Genomic DNA, 18,280 nt, shown 5'->3' with positions numbered 1-18,280 from the left:
CTTGGTATGTTTTTTAACAATTCAAGTTTCAAAGATTTGATTCGCATGTAAATTCTTTGAAAAATCTTATATAACACCTGTTACATATAGCAAAGCACGTAAACCCATGAGAGAAATAAACAGAACACCTGTGAAGTAGGGGGGTCAGACTACATGATCACTCAGGTCCCTTCTGGTTTTAGCAGCTTGTGAAACTGAAGTGTGTTGGGAGGGAAAATGGTAGGAGTATAGTGATCTTCTGTGGCAGCAGTAAAAATCGGATTCCTTTCTAAGCTACGTCTTCTAAAAATTGAGTTTCTACCCTCTCTAAGTTATGTGAGTTCAAAGCAGACACATATGTGCCCACACTGGCTCTCACCAGCATCTGTTCTGGGTATAAAACTTCAACTGAGTCTCTTCAAGAGCAGAATAAATGATGCTGATACTTCTTTTGGGGGCCAGAAAATAAAACTAAGAAAGAAATGAAAACATAGCCCTTTAGAATGATTCACACTTCTTTGAAAGAAAAAAAAAGACTTAATTTTAGAAATGTTCACTAGATAGTGGGTGTTGTGTTAAACTATATTTTTAAGAAATTTTTAATTGTGATGAAATACATATAACACAAATTTACCACCTTACTCATTTTTAATTTGCTCAACTGCATTTTGTTTACCTACCTGGTAAACTGTCGACTCTCTTCATGAACTTCCATTTCTGTACTTTTAAATTCATTTAGTTCTTTCCTTATTGCCGCCTAAATAGGAAAAATAGATAAACTGAATTGTTATTTAGATCACATATTTCCTCAGTATACATAGCAGATATGAAGCAGATATTCTTTGATGAAATGTCTTGGAGAAAGGCATTTCTAATTTCTACTAGGTAAAGGTATGACTAATGAAATGTCAATACTACAGCCAAACAAAAACCAGGACAGATTTCCTTCAGGTGACACTGACAAGGCAGAGATGAAGGAGGCCTTTGCTAAACTCACCCTGGGGCCTGATCTATGAGTCACCCACATCCCCCATCCTCGATGACCACAAGGATAGCACAGGTCATGAGATTTTTTGAGAAACAATATCATTTTCCTATGAAAGTTCTGCACGTCATACCACCCACAGCAACATGGCTTTGACGAGCTACCACAGAGCTACAGAGAAGGCAATTGCTATTTATTTTTATATTGAAAGTTTAGACAATTAGAATTAAAAATTTCAGCACAACACTTCAAGCCACTCAAAGAAAATATTAAGTAGAATCCTATTACTATTACTATTTATTGAACACATAATCCATGTCATGTACATGCTGGGGTTGGAAGAGATGCTATGTCCTTTCAGGTTGAAAAGCTGAGATACTCATCAAAATGTTAACATTAGTTATGTATTAGCAATACTGGCTGGATCATGGATGGTTTTTCGGTTTCAACTATGTGCTTATCTTTATTTCCTAATTTTTCTAGGAAGAAGTTTTTCCTCATGTAAATGAAAAAATACTAATAAAAGCACCCCCATAAACTCTGAGAAATGGACTCTTCAGCTGAAACAGAAGAACATTACAAACCACAGAGAATGGCTTTACAGAGAGATAAGAAAATCTACTCTGTGGTTGGAAAATGATGTATTTTAGAAAAGGGAAAAGACAGAAGAAAGCCTTGAGGCCTCTCTCTGCCTTTCTCCCATCACTAGCTATCACTCTGCAATATACAAGCTTTTCCCCAATGCTGCTTTCAATGTTATGTTTAAATCCTATAGTCGTAGATTGTTTGTCTCTCCAAATATATTCCTCAGCCCCTGTAGTTTCTACGAGGAGCCTGAGGCTGGGGACTGTGGCAGTGGTTCTTACTAATGTTTTTTTGGAAGAGGATGAATCAAGTAGAGAAATATTTCTGGGCCCAAGTTCCCTGTGATAAGACTATATATCTTGTTTCACAAGTGAGATCAACAGTGAGGATACTTTATTTCACTCAATGTAAAAATTGATACCCCGAACCAGTATCTGGCTGATACCCAGCTAAAATAGCAAAAACTCTCTATATTCATCACCAATTAATATCTATCAAAAAGTCTTCCTTGGGCTTCCCTGGTGGCGCAGTGGTTGAGAGTCCGCCTGCCGATGCGGGGGACGCAGGTTCGTGCCCCGGTCTGGGAGGATCCCACATGCCGCGGAGCGGCTGGGCCCGTGAGCCATGGCCGTTGAGCCTGCACGTCCGGAGGCTGTGCTCCGCAGCGGGAGAGGCCACAGCAGTGAGAGGCCCGCGTACCACAAAAAAAAAAAAAAGTCTTCCTTAATCAACCCAAGTGTCCATTGACAGATGAATGGATAAAAAAGATGTGGTGCATATATATAATGGAATATTACTCAGCCATAAAAAAGAATGAAGTCTTGCCATTTGCAACAACATGGATGGACCTAGAGGGTATTATGTTAAATAAACTAAGTCAGACAGAGAAAGACAAATACCATATGATTTCATTTATATGTAGAATCTAAAAAACAAAACAAATAAACAAACATAACAAAACAGAAACAGACTTACAGATATAGAGAACAAACTGGTGGTCACCGGGGTGGGAGGGGTGTAGCAGAGGGATGAGTAAAATAGGTGAGAGAGATTAAGAGGTACGAACTTCTAGTTACAAAATAAATAAGTCATACGAATGTGATGTATAGCACAGGGGATACAGTCAGTAATACTGTAGTGACTTCGTATGGTGCTAGATAGGCCTTCTTACTTCAAGTCCCATGCTCTTTCCAATAAAATGAGCTTCAGGGCCTAAGTCATCCAGATAATTGTCTCAGATCTCCATGTTGTGTGTGCTAGCTTGTAATTAGAAATGATGAGTCAGTTATAGGCAATGAATGTGATGTGAAATTACAGGGGCTGGTTGTTTGAATATATGTATCAGGTAGATGTGACTATAGGCAGTTAAAGAAATGCAATACTCATTTTAAAAATTCACTGAAGACCGCAGTTTTATTCCAAGAGTTATTTCCTCTTACTATTTATTTGTTTATTTATTTATTTATTTATTTATTTATTTGGCCGCACCGCGCAGCATGCGGGAACTTAGTTCCCTGACCAGGCATCGAAACTGCGCCCCCTGCAGTTGGAAGTGTGGAGTCTTAACCACTGGACCTCCAGGGAAGTCCCCTTCTTACTATTTTTAAAGAGAAGGTTTCCTGAGAGAGTTTTGAGAGGAAAAAAGTAATTAATGTTAGGGAAATACATGTACAATAATCTTAACTCTCTTCTATACAAACGAGACCAGAGTTTAAGTCTAATAACTCTTCACATAAGTGTAAAGGGGACTGATATTTTTTTGAAAGATAATGGGATAGAAAGAGGTAGGCTGATGTAGTGGGATTGAAGTCTGAATGCTGCTGAGTTGGGTCAACAATGGGGAGTCATTCGGCCAAGACTAGGTGTTTCTAAGACTGAAACAAAACAAGTCCACAAGAGACAGTACTGGCACCAAATATGTAGTGTTGTTTGGTAGCATGAGAATTTTTTTTTTTTTTTTTTTTTTTTTTTTTTTTTTTTTTTTTTTTTTTTGCATTACGTGGGCTTCTCACTGCTGTGGCCTCTCCCGTTGCGGAGCACAGGCTCTGGACATGCAGGCCCAGCAGCCATGGCTCACGGGCCTAGCCGCTCTGCGGCATGTGGGATCTTCCCAGACCGGGGCACGAACCCGCGTCCCCCGCATCGGCAGGCGGACTCTCAACCACTGCGCCACCAGGGAAGCCCCTAGCATGAGAATTATAGAAAGGAAAAAGGAAACAAAAATGACGGGAACTAAGTTTAAGATTGACTCGTGATGACTGGTGATGGAAGGTCTGCTTATCACTCCCAGTCAGCTCAGGGGTCAGCCTGGCCAGAAGCAAGAGGTGATTTGTTGAATATATGGACTTGCTGCCTTCTCAAATCACCTAAGCTATGAGGATTAACTAGAACTCCCATCGTTTTGATGTCTTTGCTTATTTCTTTGATAAAAATCTGATGTTTAACATGGAGGGGATTTCTTGACCATCAAGCTTGACCATCTTCTTGACCATCAACCATCAAGCTCAATGCCATGGTTAGATAAGTGTACTCTCTGCTGCCTGGGCAACCATGAATAAGCCAAAGAACATCTCTGTATGGAATTAAAATCTCAGTCTTCCCTAGGACCTATTTAGACAGTGCATTCCTGGGAAGGTGGTATGTTCTATCCATCTTTATGTCCCCAGTATCTAAGACAATATTTAATATATTAAAAGGGTTTTAATAAATGACTACTGAGTAACTTGGACAAACCCATGTATCATCTGAAAAATTCCAGATTCCCTTTCATTGGATAAATTTAGACTAGACTGTAAACTGAGGCTTCAATGAGTAATGAAAATGTCACCAATGGGGAACAAAGCTTAGATTATCAAGCCTGACCATGAAAGTAATACGGGTAAGAGCTATCATTTATTGAGGAGCTGGAACTCTACAGATAATCTACTAAATTCTCAGGACAGATATAATTAGCTCTCTTTTACTAGTGAGGAAACCCAAGTTAAATGACTTGGCCAAGGTCAAACATCTACCAAGTGGCCAAGGAGGAATCAAACCCAGAAGTGCCCTGCTCCGCAGCCTGCTGTCTCCTCTCTACATGGAGCTTCCATGGCTTACCCCAGGGAGATGGCAACTGCTGTGGGCGCTTTGGTCTTCCAGCCAAGTTGATGGCCTTCTCTGGCTCTACTTGTCACCTTGGAGCTCATCCTCCAGCACAGATATCTATATCTATATAGGCCATGTATATCTTATAGAGGCCACAGATATCTTACTCTATGTGTATCTGTTTCTAGTGCTCTATCCAAGCACAGATACTCTAAAATTAAAAAGTTTATGTTAAAGGTGATTTAAGCTCAATCAAGTTCACAATTAAGAATGCATTTTCCCCACTACTTCTCTTTCCCATTTTGGGCAGTTTAACAAGACTCCCAGATCTATGAGATTCCCCAGAATACCCAGCACAGTGTTTTCTTTTTTTTTTTTTTTTATGAACTCTATACATCTATTTTTCTAGTTGCAGATTATATGTATACTAAGTGGAATTTTCAGTCTATTACTTTATCCAAATATTTTCTACCTCTTGCCATTTTCTATCATTGAGACATACATAGATGCACTTTTATTTTATCACTTATAATATTAGATTTAAAATCTTTATTGCATGACATAATTTTATTAATCCCACATAGCTTTCTAAAAGCATTATTCTCTTTATTGCAAACAATCTAGTCAGAGATTCTCTTTCTCATAGATACACATATGAGGAAAATATATGTGTATATATTTCAAGGGTATCATACTTGGCAATTTCTATGTCTTCATCTCCCATTTTCTTGCTCACATGCCTGGAGACAGTCATTTATAAACATGTTATTTTTTTTTTTTTTTTTTACACAAAGGTTTCGTTTAGTATCGTGAAAAATAGCCAACAGTGGAGAACAGCTTCCATATTATTAATTAATACCGTAGGGATCACTAAACTCTCATATATGCAGTGAGTTCAGTGGGTTTTTTTTTGCTTTATAACAAATTTAATCAGTTATACATATACATATGTTCCCATATCCCCTCCCTTTTGCGTCTCCCTCCCACCCTCCCTATCCCACTCCTCCAGGTGGTCACAAAGCACCGAGCTGATCTCCCTGTGCTATGCGGCTGCTTCCCACTAGCTATCTACCTTACGTTTGGTAGTGTATATATGTCCAACACCAGCACAGTGTTTTCATAGAATGGGCATTGATTGGTTATTGACTAATTGGCTACTGACCCCTTTTCTTTACATTTGAAGTTCAAAAAAATTTTAAATGCAAAGTGGTATCTTAGTGGGGCTAAGAAAATAGTACTAAGAAAAGAGAGAGAAGGATGGCTCCTTTAGGCTGGCAGGAAGTTCAGTGTTTATTTTGAGAGCAGAGGTAGAAATATTTACTTTCAATAGTTTTTTTTCTTTAAATGGGATATATAGTTTAAAAGTTAAAAAGTAAAATTCTTTTTTAATATAAAGGTAAATTATAGGCTTTCATACTGATTAACTTACTGGAAAAAATATATTATTATAAATCTTATCATCATATATTATGAATATTTTAAAGTAAAAAGCAACAGAAATCCAGAAATGCTTGTTACGATAATAATGATTAGCATGGGTTTTCATTCTAATATAAAATATATACTAAGACTATTGATAGTTTTAGTATCTCTGGGCTGTAACATTACATTATACAAATTTTTTAACATCTAGAGAAAACAGATGATTTTTTTCAGTGTTAGGTTGAAAACAGTATTTTTAGAAATTCTTAAAAATACCATGCATTGATGTGCACTGTAATTATTATTTCCTCTTCTTGTAGTTTTGAATATTCTGATTTTTGCCAATAAACACAAGTCACTTGTGTATATACGAAGTACTATACATTAAAAGCATTTTACATTGTTGCCTTTTCTCTATTTCCTATCTTTTAAAAGTATACAACATTTTTTTCTTTCTAAAAGAAATTATTCTTATTTTTCTTCAAGGAGAAAAAACCTACAATACAAATCCGGTTCTAAAAATGCAGTCCTTTAGACCTTCAAAGGTCTCAGGGTTAATGGGAGAGACAATGCCAAAGGGAGAAAATGAGACTCAGATGTGAGCAGGGAGGGCCTCTGGCTGTGCTCTGGGGCTCAGGGTTCCATCTGCAGGGGAGATGTGAAAGTCATGTGCCTTCAAATTACTCGTGAAGAGACATTAATCCTGTAGAAGAAAACTCGACCAAGTACATCTCCCCTGCAGCCTAGAAGTCCAGCACAAAAATCTATTTTTGTTTCAACACAAAATTAAAAAGAAAAATCCTCTCTGTTATAGCTAGAGGTGGACAAACTTTACCTTCCACCAACAGACAAGAGTTAGGAAGGACTATTTCTAGAGTATGGAAAATGTAGTTTCCATATGAGGGTGGTTAATCATTTAGACTCTCACTGCATGTATACTTCGCATTACTCTGATTTTAATCATTTACCCGGCCACGCCCTACCTGCCTTTCTGAAATTCAACATTTGAGTAACGTGATAACTGGGAATGGTGGATATGGCAGACTGCATTTTCCAAAGATGGCAGCAATCATAACTCCAGCTCACATTTCTTCTGCAATATGACCTTGCCACCACTCCCCCACTGAAAGGCAGAGCTAATTCCCCTTCCCTTGAATCTGAGCTGACCTTATGACTTGCCAGGAACTAACAGAATGTGGTGGAAGCGAGGCTGCGTGCCTTCTAAAGCTGGGTCAGATAAGGCCATGCAACTTTTACCTGGTTCTCTCGGGGCACTTGCTCTGGGACAAGCCAGCCGCCATGTAAGAAGCTTGACAACTCTGAGGCCACCATGCTGAAGAGGCCATATGTCGGTGCTTTGGTGGACAGCCCTGGCTGAGCCCAGCTGCTAAAAAGCCTAGCCTCTGAGCCATCCTCACCAAGACACCAGATATGTAAACAAGCCACCTCGGACCCTCCAGAGCAGCCCATTTGTCAGCTGAATAACACTGAGTGACCTGAGTCACTCTTGCCTAAGGGCAAGAAATCACATGAAGTAGTTAACAGGCAATTCTTGGTAACACATAAACTTGCTGTTTCCTACAGGAAACGTGGTACTGACTGATGCTAAGCTTGCCCCACGACTTGAGTATCACAGTCTTCTTCATGCCCTCATGGCTGCCCTCGATCTGAGGGATTTCACCTGCGTGGGGGAAGCCTCCTTCTTTAGGGCACATTCCTCAGCCTGTGTTCTCCATCCCAACCTCAAGGGTTTCCTCCTTGCCTTTTCTGTATAATCCTTGACCTGCTGCACCACTGATTATGCCCTACTCTAGCACTTACTAACTTTTTCTCCTATATAGGCAAACTTTCCCTTTCTTTTGGCATAAAAGATTGCTCAGGTATTTCCCATAAATTAAAAAATCACTCCCTTGATATTCTTATTTTTCAATTCTACTCACTCAAGCGTTCAGCCTCCACAATCATTTTCCCTCAAGTGACTACCTTATCATACCTCTTCTTCACAGCAAGACTCTTGAGGTTGTGTTTTATTCTCATGGTCCCCACCACAGTCAGTCAGCTAAAATGCCTCCTTTCACTATGTTACTAACCACTTGTGAGCTGACACTCCCCTTTCTAGGCTGCCGGGCTACATCTTCTCTTTCCCCACCTCACAGACATTTCTTTTCAGTATTTTTCTAATGTCTCTTCGTGTTGGGTTTCTCGGGCTCTATTCCCAGCCTCCTTCCCTTCTGTTTTCATTCTACACATTCTTCCTTTGTAATCTTACTCCTTTCTAGTTTTCATTTCTTCTTATGAGCTAATAATTACTGAATCTATATCTCCAATATGAGCTTGACACATAGTAGGTGCTTTACAGAATGAAATCTCCTATTAGAGGGCATCAGCACAGAGTGTAACTAAATACCTAGTTCTAGCTTTAAGACTGGGTGCGGCATGAGATTACTCAATATGGAATTTTGCTTAGAGACAGAAATTAGAAACCATTATTTGGGATATCAGGAAAATTGTAAAGTGAAGAATTTAAAAACAAACAAATGGTTGGCAAAATTCTTTATGTAACCATGGTACTCATAAAATAATTAGTCTTTCTTCATGATGGAACCCTCTATATATCTCAGTTATCCTGAACTGTCAGCCATGATATAGATTAAGTGTTGGTAAACCATGACCCATAGGCCAGATGTGGCCCATCATATGGTTTATTTTATTTATTTAATTAATTTATTGATTTATGTTTATTGGGGTATAGTTGTTTTACAATGTTCTGTTAGTTTCTACTGTGAAGTAGAGTTCCCTGTGCTATACAGCAGGTTCTCATTAGTTATCTATTTGATACATATTAGTATATATACTATCAATCCCAATCTCCCAATTCATCCCACCACCCCCCCATCTGTTTTTATAAATATAGTTTTATTGGACCACATATACATCCATTCACTTACACATTGTCTATGGCTGCTTTCATGCTACAAAGGCAAAGCTGAGCTACTTCAACAAAGACTGGACGGCCCACAAAGCCTAAAATATTTACTTTCTGGCCATTTATAGAAAAAGTGTGCCAGTCTTGATTAGAGATCAATACCTTTTCCACTGTTAACGTATCCCTTTAAAAGAGTAACTTGTATAAGTTATATTTTCTACGAGTAAGGATAAATCATGGCTGTGGGAAACATGTCTCACCCCAATCCGGGTTTGAACGCAGGCAGGTTATATGGTAACAAAGAACAAGTTTTTTCTGAGACTTAATTGAAAGAAATATGTTGATATTATTAAATGTATCACCTAAGTGTCTTAAATAATCAAAGGCAGAAAATTATTGGGATATTTGATAATACCTAGTCTCCTAAGATGACTAAGTAAGCAGTAAGTAGATATTGGAGCTTTTAGAAAAACAATAAAATCATACATAAATAAAATTATGGCTCAAGCCACTGAAGTCTTGCCTTGTCTGCAGGTGTTAACCTGGCCCAGGGCTTGTCTGCCCGGCGATCATAGTCAGGTGAATCGGTGACTTCTACATACTCATTAAACCGCAGGATCCTTCGAGCTTGCAGCTCTGCCACTGTGGGTCTCAGGCTGAGCTGCAGGAGGATAGGGATGAGTTCAGTAAACCATGTACAGCCTCATGGTGGCACGTTTTCTATAGAGTACTTCAAAGTTATGGTTACATAAGGTCACTTTCAGATATCAAAAAAAAAAAAAAAAGGCAGCAGCATCTTGGGAGTTTCTAATGAGAACTAGAAAGCAGTGTGCCCTAATTCTGCAACTATAAAAATCACCATTGTTAGATAGGTCACAGTCTTTAGCAACCATCTGCATTATGCTATTTTCCCCACCTTGCCTGGCACTGTGATAAAGGTGCCTGTCATCTCTGACACGGGGACAGACACAATAGTAATCCAGATATAGTATGGCTGGTTTGAAGATTGAATGATCAAGACAAAAGCCCTACAACTTATAGAAATGAGAATAAAAATCTCTGTTCCTACTATATTAAAACTGCATATTCGGAAATGCACAAAGTTACAACAAAGGAATGGTCCAGTGAAGGGTGTGCCTATGGCAGTCTTCCATGAGAGTCTAAGGACACGGGTCCAGATCTGACTTTACCCTTGGCCAGAAAAGCTGATATGCAGCAATGAGGAGGGTGGACGCACTGGAAAACTGCACTTCAGTGAGGCCACGACTGCTTAAACCCAGCTGCAACCTTAAGACACTTCCAATAACTCGGAGTCCCCCTGTGGTTTTTGTCAAATTCAAATTTATGGTTATATTTAATCTACCCTGCCCTGTGTGTGTTTGTTTTCCTCTCATGGTCCTTTCTCAAGCCCAAGAACAGACAGGGATTGTCCTGAGAGACTAAAGAAACTTGGCCCCTGGTTGAACAGGAATCATCTACTGTCGCTATTAAGTTTCATGCTTTTGTGGCCTTTCTCAGTTGGGAGGTGTCACAGTATTGTCAGACAGGTAGACCCAGGCCTATGTTTTGCCCATTGGGTCCATTTTCAGTATTTTTCTCTCCATACATATACTCCATATACAGCCAGACTATCCATGGTTTAAGTGGTCCTCTTTGGAGGCATTCCTTATTTGCATGGGTTCAATTTTTGGAAAAATTAAGCACTCTCACAAAACAAACAAACAAAAAAAAATGATGTTTTTGTGGTCAAAAATCTCCCCTTTCCTTGGTTTCCTCTTGAGTAAAACCAGAGGCTTAACTGTCAATGCTCTAACATTCAAGGCATTCAAGGAGTCTTAGGTCTGGGTCTACACCCTGAGCCTACGTGACCTGGGATAAGGCAACGGCAGCTCCTTCTATCTTCATAAAGCCCTGGTAGGTGATGGACAAAGGGAGGAAAAATCTAAGTGGTTTTGTTATACTCTCAGTTACTGTCCTATCTATACTGCTAGCTTCTTACTGCCTCTCTAGGGCAGGTAGGATTAAGAAGGTAGAGAAACCCTTGCTTCTGGGGACTTCCCACAATGCAAGTGACCAATGGTCACAGAGGTCAGAAGTTCTCCATGTAGTCTTGCCCTTCAGGGCTATGCCCGTTACGGGGTAGCTATTAGTGCTATGGAATATTTTGCACCTATGGCAGGGAACTCTGTGTGGTACAGGCTAGTGGGGGTAGGGCAGCTCTGCTGTCTCCGAGAAGGACCCAAATGGATTAAGAAAAGACTGTATGTATGACAGAGGTGAGCTGGAGCAAGGAGGAGGGGTTACCGCTTATCTGTAGCTGGTAACTTAATGGCCATTGAATTGCTAGAAGAGCCATCTCAAGAAATTCAGTTTATAGTGTCTTTTTTAACTTGATTATTGTTTGATGTTTGGGATCTCTGAGGGGAAAAAAAGAGATGAATTAAGGCTATTTTTCCCTAAAAATCAAAATACAGTCTCCAACTTTTCCATGGGAATGGAGTGCTTCTTCTTTCTGCCTTGGAATGTTTTGGCTGTGGACTCCCCAGCCAGCCCAAATAAATGTGGGTCAGGTCACACTCTTTGCTGCAGATGTCATATTTTACTCATCCTGCCTTATCCAGCTGTGAAAGGTATATCTGAAGAATTACTGAGCAAGGTGTTTATGATGAAATATAAACTCTGATAGTGCTTAATTTTTCCAAAGATTATTATTATTTTAACACTTGCCGAAAAAAGCGAGGGCCCTGGTATCAGATTTATATTTTCATAAATGGGTAGAAACAATGGTCTGAGTTCTGGAGGTAAGCCATTCGTCAATTTGGGTAGCACAGCAGCAGGCAAGCTGGATGATCAAGTTCACTCAATAAATTACTCATCCAGCTCAGAATCTTTAGTAGTAACAAAGTATTTATTTAGTGTTTCCAAAACTGCATGGAAACAGTGAGCATTTTTACAAACTATACATTGAAATGTTAATAATGGTTATCTCTGAATGGGAGACGTCTGCATGATTTTCTAGTCTTTTTTGTTCCTTTTGGCATTTAAAAAATTTCACACAGATTATATGTTATTTTCATAATTGGCGAATGTAATTTAAAACTTTTGACTGTCGACTTTTCAAAATTAGCATATTATGCATTAATATAAACATAATTCATATTGCAAACATTACATTGATTTTAATGTCTGTGATTAGTCAGTAGACTAATAGGAATAATTATCCCTAAATATCAGATTTACATGTAAAGCACTGTTTTGCATTTTAAAAATGAAGTATATCTCAAAATACACATGCTCATTAACCATCATAGTTTCATCACCTTTCTGCTGAGTCTGCGTTTAAGTTCCATTTTTGCTTCTTGCTCTTCTTCTTCATTCTTTTCTGTTTATTAATTGGGGGGAAGGGGAGGAAAGGCATGAAGACTTAGTTACTATAAAAGATTATACAATCAGAAAATTAGCTCAGGCCACAGTTATTTGACTTCACGGATATTGATCAAACACTCCACCAACATCTTTAAAAAGTTATCAAAAGATTCTGCAGAAGGATCAATCATTAATTTACAGATATATTATTTTTTTCCTTATAGGATTGGTTTATTTACTAATTGTAAAACTTTTTGCTTCCTGACTTCTTGTTCTATTCTGAAAAAGCCACAAGAGTGCCCATACTCCAGTGAAAGCCTCTCACTGCTGATCATCTCATAGGCTTTTATAAGCACAATTTATCAGAATTCAGATAAAAACTTACTACTGGATCTGGCCTTTGTGTGAAAATCTGAATCACATCAAAAGAACAAATTAGAACCACCTGATGCATGTCTGAGTTGCTGATTTCCATTCAAATCCAAGCAAAATACTTGATTTGTCTGCTTTGGTTTCCATAGAAGCAGAAGGTAATCATTTCTTTGGACTTTGCTTCCAAACCAGAATGTTCTGAATGGGGTTATGGTGTATGGTTGATGGAGATGATTTATTTTCTTGTGATGCTAACTTTCCAAAGTCTTCTCTTTCTCTAGTGCTTCACCAAGTAGTACAATTTAAAGGCCAACTCAAATGAACGCTGTCCAACAGATGGAATTAAGAAAAAATTGTCCAGAATTTTAAAAGAAATAAACACTGCTCAGGATTTTAATGGCTGCTATTTGATGAACTTCTCTCTGTTGATTCCTGTAGCTCATACTTTGTTTGATAAGTAAGCATAGATTCTTGGATACCAATGCTTACGAAAGAATGTCTTTTAGAAAGTGCTGTTATGAATTCTACTGAAGGAAAATCACACTGTATAAAGGCTCATCCAAAAGGCTGAAAAAGAAAAGTCTCCTCTGTAACAGATAGATTTACTTTTAAAATTCAAACAGACTTCTTAGCACTAAGATTGTTTTTACTGTGAATACAGTATCAGTATTCAATATTTGCAACATCTGTATTTGCTAGCTGAACATGCTAAATTCTCTATTAATTTTCCTTATCTGGACAGGGAAAAGTTTTGACATTCTTCCGAAATACTAATTTTAATTTATAAGAAAGAGGATGATCAGTCTGGTTATTTAGACAAAGAATGAACATAAACTGAAATTACCCTGCAAGACAAGAAACAACTAGTTAGTATGCTTTCATTAAGTGACTGTGAGTGTCAAACAAAATTTGATTATAATTCGGATTTCTTCCTATGAAAATACGGTAGGTTTTTCTAATTGCTTCACAAAATAAATTGCAATATATCCTTTGATATCCTTAAAACACATCTTTAGGGTCAAATAATGACTTTATTATTTTTTTTTTAAAGGAAGTGGGAGACTCAGAATGCAGGCAGACATCTGCTGCTCTCTTCTTTTTTTAAAAAAAATTAATTAATTAATTAATTAATTTTATTTATTTGGCTGCACTGGGTCTTCATTGCTGTGTGCAGGCTTTCTCTAGTTGTGGTGAGTGGGGACTACTCTTGGTTGCAGTGCGCAGGCTTCTCATTGTGTTGGCTTCTCTTGTTGCAGAGCACAGGCTCTAGGCATGTGGGCTTCAGTAGTTGTGGCACGCAGGCTCAGGAGTTGTGGCTCACGGGCTCAGTAGTTGTGGCTCGCGGGCTCTAGAGCACGGGCTCAGTAGTTGTGGTGCACAGGCTTAGTTGCTCCACGGCATGAGGAATCTTCCCAAACCAGGGCTTGAACCCGTGTCCCCTGCATTGGCAGGCAGATTCTTAACCACTGTGCCACCAGGGAAGTCCCAAATAATTACTTTATATGAGTTGGATAAAGCATGTGGATTGTAAATTATATATAATAGAGAAACACTGAACTTGTGGTTCATGTGATTCAAACTAGGGCTTTACAAGGTCAGGCCTTTGATGATATTAATAAAAAGAAAAATATAATTGTTAAAACATTTCAGTTATTCTTCCTATAATATGATTATGCTACATTTTCAAAGGTACTTTCCAAAGACAAAATACTGGATATCTAATATGACTCAAAGCTAATGAATGCTCCAATATTCAAGAAATACACAAAACATAATTTCCTGGAAGAGAATATTAGATAATTTTGCTTTATGAAGCATACTGCACATCTAGGTGTCAGCTTGTGATATTTAAAAAAAGAAGGGCCAACTGTAAATAAACAGGATTTTACCAATTGGGAATTCTTCTCTAACATCAGGAACTGACTTCCTTAGATTTCCCATATTTGAAATTATGCCTCTAAAGAAGTTAGAGGAAGAGGGTGAGAGGTGGAGGAAGGCCAACGTGACTGTTCCTAGGAATCTGACTAAATAGTCATTGTTAAATCTTCTACTAAGAGTCAAGGTTAAACCTTAAACTTGGTTTTAAAAAATTCACCAAGGGAATTCCCTAGCGGTCCAGTGGTTAGGACTCCGTGCTTTCACTGCTGAAGGCCTGGGTTTGATTCCTGGTCGGGGAACTAAGATCCCACAAGCTGTGCGGTATGAACAAAACAAAAATTCACCGAGTTTTTGGAACTTAAAAAAAAAAAATTATTAGAGGGCTAATTATAAAGTAGGATGAAAGCACATCTGGTCACTTTAAACAGACTGGAGGGATACTCATGAAGGAAGTGACTGGCTCACTGACAAATCCCACCCTCAGTAACTCATCAGAGCAGAGAGGGGCGGGTATCAGAACAGCCACGGAAAGCGTTTGCCATAAGCATACAAACGATACACATAGTTTAACAGCAGTGGGCGCCACAAGAAACCCGCCTGCCAAGTGCTGCCCAGAGCCTTTCATGGATGATGCGAAAAGGAGAAGAAAGAAAAGCACCAAAGTACCGACAACTGGAGTATTATATTCTTCAGTCACCAACTCAGATAAGATGGATTAAAAATAGCCAAACATTTTTTTGTGGGATTGTTTCACTTTTTGCTGTTTTACATGTTTCCATATGGGTGTTGGTAAGAAATGAAAATACATTTATAAACCTACTTTGAAATACATCCAAAAAATAAGATGGCTCCATGGATGGACAGATATGTGATAAAGTAAGATGTTAATGGTAGAATAAAGATAGTAGATATATGGGTATTACTGTAAAATTATTTCAGCTTTTCTGTATGCTTAAAAAATTACATAACAAAACACTGGGGAAAAATACATGCAGAACTCAATGGCTTAATACAGGTTTTCTCTATGACGATTTAGCTGGAATTACAGTCCTAGCTAAATACTATTAGAGGACCTGAATATTTTACCCCTACCCTGTAGAAGATGTTCCACGAACATCTCTTTCCCTGATAAGCAAAAGTTGATCCTGCAGACACCAAAACTTGCTTTCTATTTTAACAATATTAAGAAACTAGTTCTAAAATCTGACTTAATCTATATGTTTTTTTAAAAAACCCTAGATGCACTAAAATAGGAAAGAGATCAAATTCGGTGTGATTCTGGGAAAGATACTAAGAAATGAAATTTGTCCTGTGGTCTCCAATTAATGCTATCAGTGTTGACTGCCATTTGATTCATGTTTATTAAACTAGTGACAGGCTTGGATTTGAGCACTGCTGAATGTTTTATGCTATGAATTAGTTTCCTAATCTGTCAAGAAAAGATGACCTCGTTAAATAAGTGTCCTTAAAAATCACACCACATCACACACAGACTTTTCTTCAAATAGACAATCATATTGCTTTTGAACAAAAGATGGAGATAAAACAAACAAACAAGAGTAATCTATGTGGAAGAACACAGAAGCAAAGAGGAAGTGAATAAAGTGTTGTCAGCTCTGGCCATCCAGTTCCCTGGGACTGCTCAGCAGAACGTTTTGGGTGACCTCCACCAGTTCTCTTTTCTGCTTCCCTTGGCCATACATTATGTCAAGAGATCATAAGCCAGTTATCAGCTTCTCCAGACTGGAAACGTGTCTTTTGTTTCCAGCATAAGTACATTTAGACAAACTAAGAAGGAAGTAAAAAAAGGCTGGAGTCAAATCTGAAGGTGACTTTGGCTTTTCACTCTTTCCCCAACCTCCAGGAAAATGGAGTATAAAGCCAACACAGCACTTAAGATCAATGTGTGATAAATTTCTAATCTATGAAACAGTTCCTCAAATAACCAAACAGCAATGTGGTTTGGCTCTGTCTGTCTCCCAGGAGCAGGAAAGAATTACCCAGAATTCGCTCTTTCTTTTTTTCTAGGTATTGCATCAGGCAGCCAATAAGATACACTCTCTGTGTTTTAGGAGCTTATGGACTGCATTTGAGCTTATCTACAATTTAATTCATAAATATTTTCCAGGAACCTATTATTAGAAACCATGAGCCTTTTTGGTTTGGTTTTGTTGTCAAAATGAGATGTTGCTTTCATTCTTCCTCAGAAAGCTAAACACAGTTTTGGGGTTTTTTTTTCTTATCTAGCCATGACTTTTTCCATCTCCAAACTGGCTCTTCTACACACTGATGGTTACTTGTGTCCTTCTTCTTTGGGTTCCATGCCAGTTATGCTCAAAAAAGGCCAGAAAAAAACCTTGCAAGGAAAGAACCCCATAGACTGGCAGTTCATCCCACTGTTCAGTCTTCACTGTCCAGTTGTCTTAGTAATAGCAACTGTAGTATAAATATGCTGTTAAAATCTTTCTTTCCTTCAGGAAAGAAAACAACTCATTTGGAGAACGGGGATCACCCAGACAGGCCAACTTGACTCTAAAAGCCTGGTTGAAAAAGATTTCCCGCACGCCAGCGGCTCATCACTATTATAGTATTCTCTGGAGTTCTGCCTATCCCTGCTCTTTGATTTTTCATACAATAAAAAGCTCTTTTGAAACTGGGTTAATGATATAGAAAACTACAGCTCGGCTCAATTTAAAAATATCCATTATTTAACTCACTGTGGTTAGTAACCACATCAATCCACTACAGCACAACAAACCACTTCTATTCGTTTTATAGCTTCAACATATGAACTCCAATAATAACGTAAATACGACCGGACCAATGAGTAAAATGTAAAGTCCAAGAAAATAGAGGGGGAAAGAGAATGGGAAAATGAAGTAGGAAAATGAATGGAGAACTCCTTAAGTGCTGCAAAATTATAAATAACTCAAGAGGGAAACAGAGTTATCATAACAAAGGAAAATGAAAGGGATTGAAAAATTCCTTTTCCCATAATTCTGTTTTAAAGGGAGTCATTTGTTAAACCTGGCAACAAACGATTATTAATAATAATATAGGAATGTTTGATTTATTTCCTTGTGGATTTTTTGGTCTTTTTTTTGACATTTAGTTGCAAGCAGACTAGAGCATTTTCTTCTATTTAATATTTGGGTGAAAGAATACATGGAATAAATTTCATCTTTCTTAAAAACAACTGTCACAACCACGACACTGCTCTGGGGTATATCAGGCTTAAAGCCATAAAATGAAACACAAACTTCAAGAAATTGTTTTTAAAATGATATAAATAATTATATAAAAATGTGATCTAAATGGGCCATTTCAGTCATTCGTGAATAAATATATTAAGGTTCCCTGCTGACAAATGGATTTTCTCTAGAGGGAACTTGTTCATGGTTACACGAGGAATTCGCTGTGTAGTACAGGATACTCACGCTTCAGGATATTTCTTTGCTCTAATTCTTCAGTTGTGGGCCTCTGGCTAAGTCTCCTGTGATGAACAAAGATATACTGCCAGTTACAAACAAGGCCGTCTTAATGGGAGATGCAAAATAAAACAACAAGCAAAGCTATATTTTTTCGTGTTTTGAGAAACAAAAATCCATTTTTAAGCCTACAAAATAAAAGCCTCCTTTCCATTAGTTTGGAGACTAGAGATTGTGGCTGAGACTGCTAATTAT

The 18,280-nt window shown here is 38.1% G+C and overlaps 1 protein-coding gene across 5 annotated transcripts in view; it reads right to left on the bottom strand.

Moving 5' to 3' along the window:
* Positions 1–655: 655 nt before the first annotated feature.
* Positions 656–18,280, bottom strand: part of PHACTR2 (phosphatase and actin regulator 2) — a gene marked incomplete at both ends in the record, with an annotated part of 249,822 nt that continues 232,197 nt past the window's right edge. For all 5 annotated transcript variants that reach the window (XM_079716311.1, XM_079716313.1, XM_079716312.1 and 2 more), the window contains 4 exons: positions 656–736; positions 9,505–9,642; positions 12,302–12,363; positions 18,035–18,090. In XM_079716311.1, coding sequence (XP_079572437.1) covers positions 656–736; positions 9,505–9,642; positions 12,302–12,363; positions 18,035–18,090 — 337 coding nt within the window. The remainder of the gene's footprint in view (positions 737–9,504; positions 9,643–12,301; positions 12,364–18,034; positions 18,091–18,280) is intronic.

This window comes from Hyperoodon ampullatus (assembly GCF_949752795.1).
Source record: "Hyperoodon ampullatus genome assembly, chromosome: 12".
Lineage (NCBI taxonomy): Eukaryota > Metazoa > Chordata > Mammalia > Artiodactyla > Ziphiidae > Hyperoodon > Hyperoodon ampullatus.
Note: the sequence above shows the minus strand (reverse complement) of the source record. Positions and strands in the feature narration are given on the sequence as shown.